This window comes from Trachurus trachurus (genome assembly GCF_905171665.1).
Source record: "Trachurus trachurus genome assembly, chromosome: 22".
Classification (NCBI taxonomy): Eukaryota; Metazoa; Chordata; class Actinopteri; order Carangiformes; family Carangidae; genus Trachurus; species Trachurus trachurus.
This window is the reverse complement of record NC_139907.1, coordinates 25,260,466-25,272,867: the sequence shown is the minus strand read 5'-3', so window position 1 is coordinate 25,272,867 and position 12,402 is coordinate 25,260,466. Positions and strand designations below refer to the sequence as shown.

Sequence of the window (12,402 nt, the reverse complement as noted above, 5' to 3'; positions counted from 1 at the left end):
TGCACGCTCACGGTGTCCACCCCCCCTCCCCCTCCTCCCCCCTCCTTCCCCCGGTGTCCGCTCACAAGTGCGCGCCTCCAACAGCGAGCGACAGCAGAGAGATAATGTAGTGGGGTCTGTAAGGCTACCACAATGGGAGGAGTATGAAAGTTATCCTGAGCCCTGCCCACCAACTGCAAAACATATAAGACGCTGGAGTGGAGCAAAAAGCAGGCACTGAAGCCTTAAAGCCTGATGACAACACTAACTAAAGACACACAAACTTCACACTAACTCACTTCATTTATCACACATTTTAAGGTTTCATCACTATGACCTCTTTGATATTTGACTGATAAATCTGACACATTTTTCTTACCTGATATGGATATCCAAGAGCTTTAGAAGATTTTCTTTTTCTTCCAAAAAAAAAAAAAATCAACCACTGCGCAGACTTTGGTGAGAAGTGAAGTTTTTTTTTTTCTTTCCTGAGGAACAAGTGCGCAGAGAGATCTGTGACCATGGCACTGGACGCAGAGTTTGGTGTGAAGGGCAGCAGCATCATCAGAGAGTGGAGCGGACAGGTCCAGCCTGCTCTGGTCGCCTCCTTCGTCTTCCTCTTCTGTCTGGAAGCCTGTCTGTGGGTCAGGAACCTCCGGCACAAGAGGAGACTGCCGGGACCCTTCGCCTGGCCCGTGGTGGGCAACGCCATGCAGCTGGGCCAGATGCCTCACATCACCTTCGCCAGGCTAGCCAAAAAGTACGGCAACGTGTACCAGATCCGACTGGGCTGCAGCGATATCGTGGTGCTCAACGGAGACAGGGCCATACGTGAGGCTCTGATACAGCACAGCACCGAGTTTGCAGGCAGACCAAACTTTGTGTCTTTCCAGATGGTCTCTGGAGGCAGGAGTGTGACATTTACTAATTACAGCAAACAGTGGAAAGCACACAGGAAAATTGCCCAGTCGAGCCTCAGAGCCTTTTCCTCTGCGAACAGTCAGACCAAAAAAGACTTTGAGCAGCACATCACAGGTGAGGCCATGGGGCTGGTGCAGGTCTTTCTGCGGCGCAGCGCTGATGGACGCTATTTCAACCCTGCTCATGAATTTACAGTAGCTGCTGCCAACATCATGTGCGCTCTCTGCTTTGGGAAGCGGTACGGACACGATGACCTGGAGTTCAGGAAAATGTTGCAAAGACTGAACAAGTTTGGAGAGACGGTGGGAGCAGGGAGCCTGGTAGATGTCATGCCCTGGCTCCAGTCCTTCCCCAACCCGGTCCGCAGCGTCTACGAGAACTTCAAAAGCCTCAACGAGGAGTTTTTCGCCTTCGTGACGGATAAAGTGGCGCAGCATCGAGAGTCCTTCAGCCCCGACGTGACCCGGGACATGAGCGACGCCATCATCAACGTGATCGAGCACGGGAAAGACAGCGGGCTGAGCAAAGAGTTCGTGGAAGCGACGGTCACGGATCTGATCGGAGCGGGTCAAGACACGATATCGACCGTCATGCAGTGGATCCTCCTGCTGCTGGTCAAACACCCGGACGTCCAGGTCAAAATGCAGGAACTCATCGACAAAGTGGTGGGCCCAGACAGACTGCCCACCACCGAGGACAGGAGCAGCCTGGCGTACCTGGACGCCTTCATCTACGAGACCATGCGCCTGACCAGCTTCGTCCCCGTCACCATCCCTCACTCCACCACCTCAGACGTCACCATCGAGGGTCTGCACATCCCCAAAGACACCGTGGTCTTCATCAACCAGTGGTCCGTCAACCACGACCCCCTGAAGTGGAAGGACCCTCACGTCTTCGACCCCACACGGTTCCTGGATGAAAACGGGGCCCTGGACAGAGACGCAACCAACGGCGTGATGATCTTTTCGACGGGTAAAAGACGCTGCATCGGCAACCAGATCGCCAAGGTAGAGGTGTTTTTATTCACAGCCGTGCTGCTGCACCAGTGCAGCTTTGAGAGCGACCCCTCTCAGCCCCTCACCCTTGACTGCTCCTACGGGCTCACGCTGAAGCCCCTCCGGTATTGTGTCAAAGCCAAGCTCAGGGGGAAGCTGCTCGGCTTAGTCTCCCCGGCGTGAACGGCACGTCCCGATACTGTGACTCAAGGCCAGCAAACATTAAATCAGTGAGTATCAACATACCTGCACTAAATCCTGTTGTAAGATTCTCATATTTAATGATATTTAATGGAACTTTAACACGGTCTGTATTTGAATTATTGTGGATGCAGGGCTGGGAATATGATTTCAAAGATGTATCATTCACTGCAGGTAGAATTCACACGTGTGGACTGTTGGGATCAGTGCAAAAATGATGACATGTCTGTTCCACAAAATATTCTATACTTGATCTGATTTTGTACATACTGTAGTCGTTTAATTCTGAGTTTTGTGCTTGTTTTACATCCACTATTGAGCATGTCCATGTATGATGTGTCCATGAATTAGCTACATCCCCTAAAGGTCAGTTTAAACTAACAGACTACATGAAATGCTTGTGAATGTTACAGAGTCACTTGATGACTTAACGGTTCAAATTGTATTATGTCAGAATATATTTAACCTTTGCCACATAAAGCAGTTGCATAATATATTTTATATATAATTTCCTACTTCAGGTATGACTGTAAATGTAATGAAGTTTAATGCATTCCACTATCTACTGTACTCCAACTATATGAACAAGTTAAACCAAGAGAGCTGATCAGAGGAGGGGAAAAGAGGCAGGCGTATTTGTGAAGGAGGGAGCCGTTCATCAAGGAGCATCAATCACAGTCTCCAGAGAGAAGAAGAGACTGAATGAATGGAAGAATAAACAAGTGAACACTTCACAAACGTTGTACGTATTCAGGGTTCACTTTTACTGTACGAGCACTGCAGCTACTCCATGCCAAATCCAAGTCTCACCAATTCAAGGAAAACACGTGCAGTTCTTTCTTTTTTTTTCCACTCAAGAGGCATTCTCAAAAACATGTTTGTTTACAAAGTAATGTTTTCAAAGCTACACGAATGTCACGGCATCCTTTTTAAGCTTCTGTATTCAGGAATTGATGTTATAATGTCCAAGGGATGCATTTCTCTGTGTGTGTGTGTCAAGGCAACAGTTTAAATCAGCCGGCCTTGAATGTTAAAGCATAAAGGGTATTTTGTATCAATGTGTTGGCTTTATATGATGGAAAATAAGCTATTATCTGAAATGAATAAAGTGAATTATTAATGCACAATGTGTCCAGTTTAACTGTCTGTTTTTCACCTTAAGAACGAGCCTGAACTTTAGTTTCATGACGCTCTTTTGAAGCTGCGTCATAATGTCAAGCTTGTCAGTCTTTTATGCATTTTCTTAGTCACTACTGGCTTTGTGAGACGTGTGCCAAAAATGTGACATTAGGAACCACCATTGTTTAGATGTCTGTCATTACGCATTGTTCCAAAAATAGAAACCTCTGGAATACTTAACTTGGCAGAATATGACTAAAACCAAACTTGATGCTTTTTTAAGTTCTTCCTTTTGTTGCACAAGCACCCACATGAGTAGATTTATAACCAGGGTCCCCAGTTCTGAATCCTTTTTAAAAACTATTTTGATGCAGCCACAAACCTAACAGCTACATTATCTCAGTGACCTGTGTTTAAAGAGCTATTATGCCAACAATAACGCTGTATATATATTTTTATGGAGCATAATAAATCCTGCTGTTTGTATCTATCTAGTGTTTGGATCTTGAAACCCACAGCTTTCATGGTGATATCCCAGAGCCTCTTTCCCTGGATGGTTATAATTAACAGCTTGGCTGTAAATAACAGAAAGCAAATTGTATTTAAAATAGTCACGGAAAGTCCATAGGAAAAGTGCAAACAGCAAAATCATCTAATCCGAGAGGAAAAAACAATCAACTCAGCTCATTGTCCAAATAATTACAATATATGCTCCTACTTTAAAATTCCACTCTGTCCATTCCATCACATTGATAAAGTGAATAATTTCTGGACATTAACAAATTTAAATTAGGCATTTTGTTTATGTAATATCTGTTATATTCTTTGGCAACAAACATATAAATGTGTCGTTTTTGGCATCAGGGCTTATTAAGTAGCTGCTCTCCTTCTCCGACGTCCTACAAGGGGACGTTGCTGGAAGGAGGCCCGAGAGGGAACAGGACTAAGGTCTGCAGGCTGTGGTCAAAATGGGAGGGGAGAGATAATAAAAAACCTGAGTCGCTGACCCCTCCCACCGTAGAGATACATATAAGCGAAGTGTTAAGGCTTGAATCTGCATTCTCCTAAAGTGGTCATCTGAAGACGTGCTGCACCACTGCTAACCGCTCAACCTGATCAAGCCCTTCTCACTAGCTTCTGTGGAGGAGGGGGGAGACAGCATGTGAGTGCTGCTCCGAGCACTTTTTTTTTGGTATGGCTGTTTTACCAGTCTGAATAGATTAGAAGAAAAGAAAACAGTAAGTGTTTGTGCTTTGATATATTCAAGACTTGTTAAATAGAAACCACTTGTTTTCCAAATTTTCAGTGAAAAGCCTTTTTATTGGCTGCAGTGACTGATAGACAAACTACAGGATGGCTCAAGTGGATGCAGAGTTTGGTGTGAAGGGCAGCAGCATCATCAGAGAGTGGAGCGGACAGGTCCAGCCTGCTCTGGTCGCCTCCTTCGTCTTCCTCTTCTGCCTGGAAGCCTGTCTGTGGGTCAGGAACCTCAGGCACAAGAGGAGACTGCCGGGACCCTTCGCCTGGCCCGTGGTGGGCAACGCCATGCAGCTGGGCCAGATGCCTCACATCACCTTCGCCAGGCTAGCCAAAAAGTACGGCAACGTGTACCAGATCCGGCTGGGCTGCAGCGATATCGTGGTGCTCAACGGAGACAGGGCCATACGTGAGGCTCTGATACAGCACAGCACCGAGTTTGCAGGCAGACCAAACTTTGTGTCTTTCCAGGCTGTCTCAGGGGGGAAAAGTATGACTTTCACCAATTACAGCGAACAGTGGAAGATGCACAGGAAAATTGCTCAATCAACGATCAGAGCATTCTCATCTGCCAACAGCCAGACCAAAAAAGCCTTTGAGCAGCAAATTGTGGCAGAAGCCACAGAGCTAGTTGAGATTTTCCTGAAACTCAGTTCTCAGGGCCAGTATTTCAACCCCGCTCACGAGCTGACGGTCGCTGCAGCTAACGTGATTTGCGCCTTGTGCTTCGGAAAGCGGTACGGACACGATGACGTTGAGTTTCGAGCCTTGCTAAAGAAGGTTGATAAGTTTGGGCAGACGGTAGGGGCTGGCAGCCTGGTAGACGTGATGCCATGGCTTCAGTCCTTCCCCAATCCAGTTCGCAGTGTCTTCAAAAGCTTTAAAGACCTAAACGATGAGTTCTTTGGGTTTGTCCATAACAAAGTGGAGGAGCACAGAGACACATACGATCCAGAGGTAACAAGGGATATGAGCGACGCCATCATCGGCGTCATCGACAAGGCCGACGCTGACAACGGACTGACCAAAGGCCACACAGACGGGACGGTGTCGGATCTGATCGGAGCAGGCCTGGACACGGTCTCCGCAGCTCTTCACTGGCTTGTCCTGCTTCTGGCTAAACACCCTGAAATCCAAACCAGGCTCCACGAGCTCATCGACAAAGTGGTGGGCCCAGACAGACTGCCATCAGTTGAGGACAGGAGCAGCCTGGCGTACCTGGACGCCTTCATCTACGAGACCATGCGCTTCACTAGCTTCGTCCCCGTCACCATCCCACACTCCACAACATCTGACGTCACCGTTGAAGGCCTAAACATCCCCAAAGACACAGTGGTCTTCATCAACCAGTGGTCCGTCAATCATGACCCCTTGAAGTGGAAGGACCCACAAGTCTTTGAACCCATGCGCTTCTTGGATGAAAATGGCTCCCTGGACAAGGACATCACCACGGGTGTTATGATCTTCTCAGCAGGGAAGAGGAGATGTATTGGAGATCAGATTGCCAAAGTTGAGATATTTCTGTTCTTTGCAATTTTACTCCACCAGTGCAGCTTTGAGAAATGCCCCAGCGAGGACTTGTCTTTAAACTGCTCATATGGTTTAACACTGAGGCCTTTAGATTACAAGATCACAGCCAAAATCCGGAGGGGAACCACCTAAAGAGCAGTAAAGAGCTGTTTGACTGTGGTTTCTCTGTTTAAAGAACAGCAATACAATATGAGGTATGTGTTCTGAAGTACATATTTATGCTTTGATATATTTGTGTAAATAAAAGACGTTAATTCATACAAAAAAAATGCAAATGATAAGCTTTCTTACTTTTTTGTAACCAAAGACAATACAAATATTACACTCACTTAAAAAATCCCTCCCAGTGTATGTATTGAAAACATCCTGATAATAATTATACTCCTCAACTCTTAAAAGAAACTGACTGTAAGTGACTGAAATCAAATATATCTGTACTGCATCATGTAAGAAAGAAGGGAAAAAGATGTAATGAAAGCTTTGATGTGGTTGCCCAAACCCACAATTCATAATAAACCTTAAGTACGTATTGTTATTTATATGAGGGTAGATTTTAGTGGAGTCTCCCCTAAATTACAATATAAACTGGTGGTAATGAATAAAGTGTTTTTTTTTCTCTGATGATGGGGAGAAATCATGGACCAGCTGTGTGGTCTCAACTCAACAATTATTCACACAGGCACTTCCATTTATCTTCATATGTACCGAACTTCTTTATGTTTGAGCTCAATACAAATACAGCATGCATGTCATCTCCAGCCACGTACTCCTGAATCATGCATAATACTGTTGTTCTCAATAACTCATAACTCCTGTCACAATTTAACTGTCTGAGTTCTCTTGTGCACACAATACATTACTGTATGTGATTCATAAGGAATACCACACTGTCTGAGAAATAAGCTTGTAAAGAATAATTAAATAATGTTTTCATAGTGACCTTGTGTGTACTCTAAATAACGTGTGACTAAAGCCGTGAATGTACAATAAACATCCTGTACTGATTTATAACTGAATCTGTGGCATGTATTAGCACAAAGTGTTGAGAGTCACAGAGGCCAGAGAGGTCAAAGAGATAATAATAGATCATGATGTCTGGTCTCAGTGTTGTTGTGAAAGATTAACAAGGGTTACCGGCCCCGCATGCTCTCGTTCTCCGTGCCTTAACAAGCAGCCAGTGACTCAGTATATACGTCAGTACAGGCAACAGCGAGCAGCCGCGAGCCGCCCTCATCAATATTTAACCCGGGCCGTGCTGTGCTCTTTTGACTGCTGTGTCATTTTTCTTCCGAGCGAACACATCCAGATTCGGTCGCTCGCTTGCTGCGGAGCCATGCATCTCTTAAACTGACATCATATCTAATAAAAGGTGTGAATTTCAAAAGACTAGAGGTCCAGAACATTACAGCTTTGGCGTTATGGTATAAGGCAAACAATGCGAAGTGCACGCAGAGACACTTGGGGTGATGAAATCGGCAGGTTACATCAGGCTGTATTTCAATAAACAGCGTTTGACAGGCCTCTTTGTACTATATGTGCACCACGTCCCCTGAGGGCTTTTATTTTGAGACCACTGTTTTAGTGCAGTTTGCAGATGTAACATGCAACAGGAGGGCTGGTGATGTGGCCCTGTTGAAGGTCTTTCAGTGGAAAATAAAGGAGAGCATTTACTTCAGCACTGTGCTCGAGATTAAGGTTTTCAATATAAATAGAACAAGACAAATGAGAATCCTACAAACTCCCAGTCTTTTTTGGCCTGTGACCCATTACACAAAAGCAGTGTCTGCTTTGGTTCCCTGTCATGTTTCATTAGTCTTTGAGTGGTTAGAAGTATTCTCTCTCACTTTATGATTGTGCATCAGCTCAATAACAGTTTATGGCTCGAATAGTTCAAATTCGCCAATATTTTGCAATGAAAATTGGATAAGAGTCAAATTTGTGTAAGCAGAAACTTCTTTTCTTTCTTCTTTCCTACACTGATAATCATCTCACAACCTTCAGACTTATTCTGTGAGCCCAGTATGGTAAGGCTAATACATCTACCCCAACCAGCTCCAACAGGAAAGTGCTTTTAATGCAGTGATTCATTAGTTTATCATAATTTAATAACAAGTACATTTTTGTCATTACTCATGGACTTCAATTTGAATGAAAAACTTTTATCCATGACATTTTAAGTAAAGGGTGTGAGTATCCTCCTTCCACCACTTTTAGTTGTTTGAAAACTCACATACCAGAGCGATGATGACCAGACATCTTTCATGGACATCAGAAGCCGCTTACTGGCACTCAACCTGACACGACCCACCTGTGTTTCTATTATCACTTAGCATGAATTTCCATTATTTCCAACACACTCTTTATCATCTTTACTGTCACAGGATGTTGCAGCGACCATCATTTGCATCTATTCCAGCAAAACGCTCTCAACAATCTTCTGAATAAAATTCCCCCTCCTGACTGACGTTCTTTTATTCTTGGAAAACCAAAAACCACCCATTGTTCAACATTCATCCTTGCTGCGAGTATGATACATAAATATTAGTATAAGTGTGGGTTAGCAGCTTATCATTTTCATCCCTCGTCCTGCTTTTACCCCCCTCCTCTGCCCCCATAGTGTCTCTGTGGATGAGGCCTGTTTCCACCAGGGTTATGAAGACATTCAGCGCTGTTAAAGACTCTTTCTCCCTCACTCTCGCTCTTTGCTCTGACACCGCAAGGACCCTAGAGGGAGGAGTGGGCCGCCTCAACTCCCCTGTTTCCATCATTGCTTCCCAAAACATCCATGAAATGTGTCCAGCTGAAAGACTTCCTTTCACCCTGAGTCACCCGCGCTCCGCTCCGCATACCAACTCAGCCCTCGACCTGCTCGGGTTTTTTTTTTTTTTTACCCCTTACAGGAAAAACAGAAAAGTGTACAGGCTGACAGTGTGTCAGCCCTGAGGTTACTCGCATTCTGCACGTACACAGAGTGACCTCCCACAACGTTCTCTCCGCTGCCACCGAATACAGCTCAGCAATCTTATCCCAAAAAGAAAAGAAAAAAACCCTCTCCTCCTCTGTTGGAGCTTTGACATGCAAACTGCAGTCACTGTTTGGTAGATGACACTCAGTGAGGTAGAATTACTTGGAAGGAGACAAACGCAATCCTCCAGAAAATCCCCCCTCCTCCTCCTCCTCCTCCTCCCGTCTGCTGCCATCATCTGCTGAAACACAGCGGAACATTGTGTCTGAGCACTGGCTAGGAACGGCCTCATGTACTTATTCAGCCAATCTTTCCTAAGACCAACAAGCTGACCACAGCTACACTCCCAATCCAAAATGTTGCAAAGACAAAAAAAAAAATACGAGCATAATTCTGCATTCTCCTCATTCTGCCTGAAGCATAGAACATCACAGTAGATCATTAATCATTCTATTGCAAAAAAAGAAAAGAAAGAGTAAATAAACCAGCAAACATTTTTCTTAGGATTACAAGAACAAATCGCCTTGGGGTGGGAAAAAAAGAGCTCACGTAAAATAACCAAAGACTGGACAGAGGTGACGTTTCCAACAAGTGAGATGACGACGGTTGCTCTGAGGTCAACGAATTCTCGACTCTCTCCAGCCTTGTTTATGGAAGCATCCAGACTGTGGCGATTTGGCTTCAAAAAGGAAACGACAGCTTCCGCCTGACACTTTAATAATCCTGATCCCTGCAACAAAATAATGAAATGTGTCGAAGAAATTGGAAAGAGCTGCACTTTACATTCTGATTCAGTGTAATATATTCCAGAGGCTGTTTGATGTTTAATTGGTTATAAATGTTTCCTCTCTACTGAAGCCCCCTGTGGAATTATGTCATAAACACTGAGCAGGACTTACAATAATGTTCCACTTGACATAATAATGCAGTCGTGCCACCTTACAATTTGGTGCTATAGTCTTTGTGTTTTAGCACATTACTAACAGAGTCTGACAATTAGTGACCCTTCACTTCATGTTCTGGAGAACGACCTCACGCAACCATCGTAAAGACTTGTGACGTGACCCTTTGCAATAAACAATTACCCAATTCATTATTACAGGGCGGGGCGGCCATTGCCTGTTGTTTTGTCCATGTTGGGATTGTGTTTTGGAGCGGTGGCAAGGAGAAGACCTTTGACATGAAATAATACAATATGTACTGTAGTTCCATTTGCTGAATTTCTTTCCATATAACAAACAATTATTTTCAGGAAGTGCAGGAGGAAGCGATTCCGTGTCGGTCGGAGCACGAGAGCGCGGCACGCATGTGGTTTGTGTTCATGGACGGGGGGGAGTTCACATCACGGTCGGACACAGTCACTCATGTTAACAGTGTTTAACTGGTCCGTTTTTGTTTGATATGGAAACTGAGCAACGCTGTCTCCTGTGATTTATGTTAAAACGGCGGCGGCGGGTCGACTGCCGGTGGCGACGGGCGTTCTGATGCGAGGTCTGTGAAGTTTGGTGAAGTGAAGGCGTGCGGAGGCGAGGCTGGCGGAGAAGCTCGCACCTCTTCGTTGCCGCGTGTCGTCGGCCGAGGTCAAGCCAGGATTTACGCTTTTTCCTGCGATGATGTGGATGAGACGGCTGACAGACCGCGTTTACACCATTCACATTCTTCACTGTCTAAACAGCTGCACTTCCTTACTTTCTATTAAGAACAACAGGACTTGGCAAGATCTTACTCAAGCAAACACAAAAGCTCCCTCTTCACTTGCCAAACCTAGAAAGCAAATTAGATTACTATAGCATGTCTCCTACAAATAGCCCATGATCTCATTTATCTAATGATAAATCAGTCCTGGTGGACCTTCGGAGTAAGTATCTGCTGCTCTCCTGTAGGTCCAGCACCTTCAAGAGGCCATCCGTCTTCGGCCGTGTCAGAGATAGCGCTGTCGGGCTCAGACGATAACGAACCACTGGCACCACTGTTGTGTAACCCAGACGGGAACCTCTCGGAGATGAACACAGAGGGGTCTCTGAGAAGTAGACACATCGGGGAGGAAATAAATCAGATTATTGCATTGTGTATTTTCTCAAGTAACATGAGAACGTTCAACAGAGTGAGATCCCATGCATGAGTGGGAGGGGGAGGGGGAGGGGAAGGTAAACCAGAAGACTTGTAGATAAGTGCTACTTTGAGCCGTAGAAGACGCGTTTTGTGCAGAACGTGTAAGGAGAAGTCCATTAACACATCCACTGTACGTCCTCGAGGGTATAAATGAGGAAATCACACTGATAGATTTGGCATGAGAGGTAAAGGACAGTTCTGTATCTCATTTGCACGGTTTACTTGGTGGATAGTATTTACACCATGGTTTGTGCTCTGGGGATAAAGAGAGAGCGGGAAAAGCATGACACATGCCAGACAAAGTCAAACCATGTCCCGCTGGCAAGACGGATACTCTTTAGCACGCATCACGGCTCACAATCAAAACACTCCAAGAGGACAAACAGGCAGATTATCAGACTGGCAAATCACAACGACGACGTCAACACCGAGGGATCGGACAGCGTGTTTCAGCTGAAGAAGAAAACTATTAGACTTATAATTACAGTCAGGGTGTTTTTCTTTCTGAGGGGTCATTTGATATCAGCTGCTTCAAAAAGATTCTTCTTTTTCTTGAATCCACATGAACTTAACACACTCACCACAAGTTCTTTTTTTTTCAATTTTAGAAATCCATGAAAACAGATACATTCTTCTACATGTCCAAAAGTATATGGACGGTAGTAGTGTTGTGGTCAAGTCCACCTAACCTAAAGGGGGTCGAGACCGAGACCAAACCAATGTGAGGCCATTTTTAATACCATGCTAGTACTCATAATAATCATGTGGCTTGATTTTTACATTATTCCTGAAATAAAAAAGAAAAGATCATTTGATATAAAATCTATACTTAATTGAAACTAAGTTTGTATTGAACAAATAAGACAGAACCTGCTGAAGTCTTTCCCACTTTTGACTTTTTCAGATAAGCAGATACTTTTGTAGAACAATTTTAATTATCTTAAAGTTATTGAATTACATTACATAAACCAAAGTGAGCGAGTGACGGAGAGAAACATCTGCGGTTAAAAAAAAGATGTCACTGCAGCTGCGGTCTTGAGAAAAAATCCTGAGTCCAACTCAACCGAGACCGAAACAAGGCCGATCTTGAGATCACATTTTCAAGGTACATTTTCGAGTACCAAACACAAACTAGGTGCACACAAGTATTCCAGCTCATTCAAATACTAAAGGACATTTTTGTGACTATGACATCTATGGTGACAGGATAAGCAGTATGGGTAATGAATGAATGACTGAAGGAATGAATGACTGCATGCTGTAGCATTGAAATCAACTAAACCCAAAAGCAAAAGAAGACAAAGGAAAGTTAGATAACATCTG

General features: G+C 44.5%; 3 protein-coding genes across 4 annotated transcripts in view; 2 read left to right on the top strand and 1 right to left on the bottom strand.

The window, feature by feature from the left end:
- Positions 1-202: 202 nt before the first annotated feature.
- Positions 203-3,223, top strand: LOC311005653 (cytochrome P450 1B1-like). Its single transcript, XM_083998153.1, has 2 exons — positions 203-2,125; positions 2,686-3,223. The coding sequence occupies exon 1, from the start codon at positions 501-503 to the stop codon at positions 2,076-2,078; it is 1,578 nt and encodes a 525-aa protein (XP_083854279.1). The 5' UTR covers positions 203-500; the 3' UTR covers positions 2,079-2,125; positions 2,686-3,223.
- Positions 3,224-4,290: 1,067 nt separating this feature from the next.
- Positions 4,291-6,953, top strand: cyp1c2 (cytochrome P450, family 1, subfamily C, polypeptide 2). Of its 2 annotated transcripts, none has more exons than XM_083997700.1 (2): positions 4,291-4,377; positions 4,522-6,953. In XM_083997700.1, the coding sequence occupies exon 2, from the start codon at positions 4,569-4,571 to the stop codon at positions 6,132-6,134; it is 1,566 nt and encodes a 521-aa protein (XP_083853826.1). In that variant the 5' UTR covers positions 4,291-4,377; positions 4,522-4,568; the 3' UTR covers positions 6,135-6,953. The 2 variants fall into 2 exon arrangements, with proteins under 2 accessions (XP_083853826.1, XP_083853825.1); XM_083997699.1 differs by having other exon boundaries at positions 4,291-4,407.
- Positions 6,954-10,940: 3,987 nt separating this feature from the next.
- dnajc17 (DnaJ (Hsp40) homolog, subfamily C, member 17) overlaps positions 10,941-12,402 on the bottom strand; it is a 66,219-nt gene continuing 64,757 nt past the window's right edge. The window contains exon 13 of the mRNA XM_083998403.1: positions 10,941-10,987. The gene's annotated coding sequence lies outside the window, so the exon portion shown is untranslated. The remainder of the gene's footprint in view (positions 10,988-12,402) is intronic.

Excerpts from the sequence above, each read along its gene's own strand:
- LOC311005653 (XM_083998153.1), top strand. The coding sequence starts at position 501 with ATGGCACTGGACGCAGAGTTTGGTGTGAAGGGCAGCAGCATCATCAGA.
- cyp1c2 (XM_083997700.1), top strand. The coding sequence starts at position 4,569 with ATGGCTCAAGTGGATGCAGAGTTTGGTGTGAAGGGCAGCAGCATCATC.